The 6,066-nt window shown below is 33.3% G+C and overlaps 1 protein-coding gene across 1 annotated transcript; it reads left to right on the forward strand.

Moving 5' to 3' along the window:
• Positions 1 to 2,713: 2,713 nt before the first annotated feature.
• LOC120170329 lies at positions 2,714 to 3,567 on the forward strand. The gene has a single exon (XM_039178292.1). It carries the CDS (start codon positions 2,743 to 2,745, stop codon positions 3,535 to 3,537), a length of 795 nt encoding a protein of 264 aa, XP_039034223.1. The 5' UTR covers positions 2,714 to 2,742; the 3' UTR covers positions 3,538 to 3,567.
• Positions 3,568 to 6,066: the final 2,499 nt, after the last annotated feature.

Here is a 6,066-nt window from a genome sequence, read left to right on the forward strand (position 1 = left end):
CCTTTAATTACCCACCCGTTTACACCATAATCCTCCCTATAAATACCTCAATTCTCAATCACTTTCATCACACCAAATTCTATCAAATTTTCTTAATTTCTTTCAAATACTCTATCTGTTTAAGGTATATTTTATAATATTTTTAATATTATGTATTTAATTTATTTAAGTATTTTACTTTATTTAATATTTTACTAATATAATTTTTTTGCAGATATATAATGGAAGACAGTCTACTTCGCTTTGATGGAAATCATATATCTCGACACTTTGTTGATACGGTAACATTTTAACGTTTTAATTTAATTTAAATTATTAGTAATAATTAGTTGATTTATTTAATGCATGGTTATTTAAGAATTAATTTTTGTAATTATTTATTTTTAGGAGAAAGACCGTGTATTAGATCCTTTTATTACGAATATTAAGTTAGTGATACCTATTCGTGTATTGTCGTATTTAGTAGAGGCTGGATTTGGTTACATAGGTAGATATCAGGGTCTTGTAAAATAGAACCAGACCTTATTTCTGCCTTAGTAGAGCGGTGGAGGCCGGAGACCCACACATTCCATCTTCCGTGCGGAGAGTGCATGATCACGCTTGAGGATGTTTCTATGCACCTGGGGCTTCCGGTGGATGGAGATGTGATATCAGGGATAGCATCCGATTCTTGGATTACTTTGTGCCGGGAAAATCTAGGACGTGTCCCAAAACGTTTTATCGGATGTAGGATACCGTTAAATTGGTTAGATGCTAATTTTCGGGAGTTGAGTGCAGACGCCTTTGAGGATGAGGTTAAGATGTATGCACGGGCATGCATATTGCAGTTGATATGAGGGTTGCTGATGCCGGACAAATCGCGCAACCTAGTTCACTGCATGTGGTTGCGACATCTTAGCGACTTTCGTCTCGCCGGATCATTCGTCGGACTGCATGATGGTTCCTCTATACACTCTACATTTAGGTCGAATAACCTACTACTTGCATGACTTCCCTTTGAAATAGAAGGCATATCGACATTGAGATCGAAAAAGCTCGCAGTCAAATGCCTCCCCTGGAGCTTGAAGCCATCGTGTCAAATGAAAACTGCACAGATTGTTGCGTCGATGACATCTCTATATTAAGGTTAAAGAAATTTGCAGATGGATGTCTTCCCCTTGAACTGGACGCGATGTTGCCATACGGATTGTTCGTAGACTCACCTCGGTACATATCATAAGGAGTTGCGGATGAATGTTTCCCCATTATGGCATTAAAATCATTACACATTACTGTAGTCGGGCTGTCAACTTGATCAACTTGTTCAGCCAGCCCATAGTGGGAGCTTAATAATTGACCCCGAACAGCACACACTTGAACAAAATGTGCATACATCTCAATAGCGACTTCTGAATAATTACTTTGAGCTTCAACCATTATTTGAACATCATCATTGTTCGAAAGTTCGAACAATGTATAAGTTAATGGCAACAATGATGTTGGAAATCTGTACTGCAACGACGACATTCTTCTATTATTTCCAACATGAATCTTCCTCGAAATCTTCGTTATTAGCTCCTCAAGAGTTATGTTTCTCTTGAATGATATTTTAACACGCTCATTTGATACGAAAACAAAGCCGGTTTCATCTTCTCGAATTTCACCATCATAATAAATAATTGTTGAAAGTCGCGCCATTCTTTGAGTTCAAAAGTGCGGTAATATTATATCTGCAAAAAAAATAACTGAAACAAACATGATTAAATAAATTATATATGAACGAAAATATAACACAATAAATTTTTTACACATCAATGTAAATAATTTAAATAATATAATATTATATTATTACCTGCACCGCAAAACTATTTCGACGTATGCTCCCGCTTTTCAATTTTACAAACATAAAAATTAATTGAAAATAATTAGTATAATATTTTTTCAAATAATGATAATAAACAATAAGTATAATTAAAAAATTATAACAAAATTACCTTATAACGAAAAATCGTACGAACTTCTAAATTAAATATGAGAAAATTGCTTGAATTATTACTCGTTGACAGAATTGTTGTATTAATTTATAAGTTGAGAGAAGAGATGTCAGGAGATGTGAGAAACTTAATCGACATAAGAGGGTATTTATAACCATATAAGGCGCAGTACCTACACCGCGCATATGCAATTATTCAGATATAGTGCGGACCAGGGACCGCGTTAAATATAATTCCAGTAGGCGTATAGCACGGATCAAGGGGCGCGCTATACACACGTGTAACCCATGTCAACGTATAGCGCGGTACAGGGGCGCGCTATACCCACGTGACGCTAAATCAACATATAACGCGGGGCAGAGGCGCGCTTTACTGCTACGAGTGTTAGATCAAAAAATATAATCTGACCGATGTTAAATCGGTAAATATACCAATCACCGATAATTTTTTGAAAAAACACCTTTGTTATAATGTTGAAAAATAATATTTAATTTAGATTATAGTTGAAATTATTTTCTTTTTTTTATAAAAAAATATCAATCATTATATAAATTATCATTATAGTTAACCCTATTATAGATACTAATTATTATTTAAAAGAGAATATTTTAATAATTTTACCAAACGATAGTACAGATAAATGCAGAGTAAAGATATACATGAAAGAAAGAGATCCGGAATGGTCCATGGTCCATCTATGTAACCTAGTTTCATAAAAATTCCTACTTTAATCACCTGCTCTGCTGCAACCCTTTCTTGAAACCAAACCATGAAGCTCAAAAACAAAGGTAAAGTATACCCTACGCCTTCTCCTTCTTCCTCCTCCGGCCAAGACCATCTTTCCATTTTAAACCTTCTTCCCCCCGCCAGTTTACTTCTTATTTCTGTTCTTTCTCTCGACGACCGAGAAGTTCTGGCTTACATGATTACAAGGTCCCTCAAAACCACCACCAACAACAACAACCATTCTTTTATCTCTCGAGATTCTTCTTCCAAGAAAGGATCTTCCAAGAAACACCCAACACCGCCACCCGCCGCCGCCACCAAGTCGGCCCACAAGCCGCCGGTTTTCGATTGCGATTGCTTCGACTGTTACACCAGTTACTGGTTCCGGTGGGACTCTTCTCCCAACCGTGAGCTTATCCATCAAGCTATTGAATCTTTCGAAGAGCATTTAACCAATGGGGAATCCCCGAAACCTTCCAAGAAAAGTGCGCGGCTCAAAAGAAGGTATACCAACAGCGAAACAGTCACTCGAATCCCCGATAGCCCGGTCGTTGCTCTTCCGGGTCGGTCCGAACAAGAAGTTCCTGACTCGAAGGGTTCCGTCGAGGGAGCGCCGATTATCACCGATGACGTCATTTCTACGGAGAAGAATGTTGGAGAAGAGTCAGCTGAAGTAGTGGAAATGACCGAAGATTTTCCAGTGCCGGAAGAAGCTGACGTTGAGGTACGAACGCCACCGACGATCAGCAACCACAATGGTCTGGTCAGGAAAGTATTACCGGACATATTAGGATTGTTCAATTCTCGTTTATGGGGCCTTTTGAATCCAAATGTGTAATTTTCTATTTTTTCTTAGAACATTTCGAGACCTTAAAAATGAGAAAAAATATTATTAATATTTGGGTGGGAAAATCGATAGGGTCTGCTGAAGCCCCCTTTCTCGTGAGCTTAACCCAAGCTTTAACACGCCACATTATTTATTTTTTGACCGATCGAACTTGATAAAATTTATTTGCGTAAAATAAATCATATAAAATATATTATTTCACTAAAATTTCGTTACAATTAAAAACCAAACGTTGATGAAATATTGTATACAAATGATTTTAATCTTTACAAATTATATATTCTATTTATTTTATTTTGAAATAATTTGGTAAGTTTATTTTTTATATATATATTTTTATAATAATTTAATTATTATTTTCTCAAATTTCTTGTTATTTATCGCTCATTGCTTTATTATTTAAATATTTTTATAAAAATAGCATGATAATGTTAAAAAATATTATAATATTTAATTAAATAGTTATTTTAACAGTTATTTTTTGAGTATTTTGATCTAATATTTTATTTTAGGAAAAATACCCTTTTATATATGGAAATTTATAATTAACAAAAGCTTAACACTTTAAAATAAATATTTTTATTTTAAAATGAAATATTAAAAGTCTAAATGTTTTAGAATATAAAAATAAAGGACACCAATAATTATCCTATCAAACATTAGAATTATATTTTTGTCGTAAAATAAAACGTTAAAAGTTAAATTACTTTGAAAAAATAAATACTAAAATAAATTTTTTATAAATGTTATAAATTAATGTTAATATTAAGTCAAATAAGATTCTCTAAATATTATTTACAAAAATAATATCCATTTATATTGTGCACAATAAAGGTATACGTTGCTAATTATGTTTTTCAAAAGATCTATATTAAAGGCGTGATTAATCAAATATATCTTTTTGAAGTTTTAAAATCAAAATTTAAAATCAATATGGTAAAAAAATTATCTTAATTTACAAAAATTATCATAAAATTTCAAAAATTGTATCACCGATGTTCTCTACGAGAATGAATTTCATAATAGTGTCGTTGACACGCAATATTTTCCCATACTAATCATTCTTCAATAGGAATTTCATTGTCACTTGTTCCAATATTGTCGACAATATCTCTAACATTGACAATATTACCATGTGTTGATCGAACAAGTTTATTCATTGACTCATCTCATTCACAATGATGGATGGCTTGTGAAAAATAACGATTGAAGATGTGCTTAATTAATAATCTCACAGTTAAAGGTAAACAATAAAAATCTAGAATGCCATCGATGGATGTAACATTATTAGTTAGATTGAATATGGTGATAATGGTAAAGCATCACTAGTTAATAATGATGGAGATAAAGAAAATATTAGATTTGATAGTGTTGATGACATATACTAACATTGTTTCGGGCTTGAGAGAGGTGGGACAATGTTCGGTGAATATTGCATATGCATAGATTAACTAAACATTGGTGGCATTGACGATGTCTATTGTGATGATCTGAGTGTTGCTGATGATGATGAGCCGAAACGATTCGCTTTTCCCTGAATAGCTAGGGGACGATGTTGTTGCATCGATAGATACGTTTTCTTAGTGAATAGATCCGACTCTTACTCATTTTACAATAGATGTGTTTTCATAAGGTATAAACCATGATATGTAATCCCTCAAAATTACCATATCATGATTCAATAAGTTTGCGATCAAGCATCCAACCATGACATTGGTCAATTTTATGTTCTTTGTCCAGTTTAGTAGTTGATCCGAAAATGGACTATATGGAATACTCTAGATTTTGAGTCGATGAGTATAAGTCGACTTGAGAAATCTATGGACCAAATCGTTGGAGGCATTAGAGTGCTTGGGCCAAGTTCAGGCTTGATTGGATGAGAAGGAGCCCAAATAGCTTAAAAGGGTTTTTTTGAATTGGGAGCAAAGGAGGAGGGACCGATATTGAATTTTACCCTTTAGAGTTCAAAAGGCCGAATATCATTCAATTTGCATATGCAATTAAAACCAAGGAAAAGATGAACATTTCCATCCCTCTCTTCTCCTCCCTTATCTTATTGTCCTCTTCATCTTTCTCTATTCTCTCAAGTGGATAGAACATCAACGGAGCAAATTTTATTGTCTAACTTTCCTAATCTAGATTTGTGAAGGTGGGTGCTGAAGTCTATTCCCCTGTAGCTTCAATTCAAGCTCTTTTTCCCCATAGTTAGCCATGGCAGGGGTTTAGAGAATATAACCATCGTAAAAACGACAATAAAATTCAATGATTAAAATGATCAATTAATAAAATTAAAAGGTCAAAAAGTTATTCTGCTAAAAAAAATGAAGTACTATTACTTAAATAAAAATATTTTAAGCACACATGGATCATGGATGAACACAAAGGGTAAGAGGTGATTTTAATGGAAGTTATGCAGTACGATAGTCTTAATATGCGATTAAAGAAATACGATATCAAAAATATTATTATGTTTTTAATATTTTTAATAAAAATTACTTAAAATATTATTTTTTTTAAATA

The sequence above is a fragment of the Hibiscus syriacus genome, unplaced genomic scaffold, assembly GCF_006381635.1.
Source record: "Hibiscus syriacus cultivar Baekdansim isolate YM2019G1 unplaced genomic scaffold, ASM638163v2 tig00003041_pilon, whole genome shotgun sequence".
NCBI lineage: Eukaryota > Viridiplantae > Streptophyta > Magnoliopsida > Malvales > Malvaceae > Hibiscus > Hibiscus syriacus.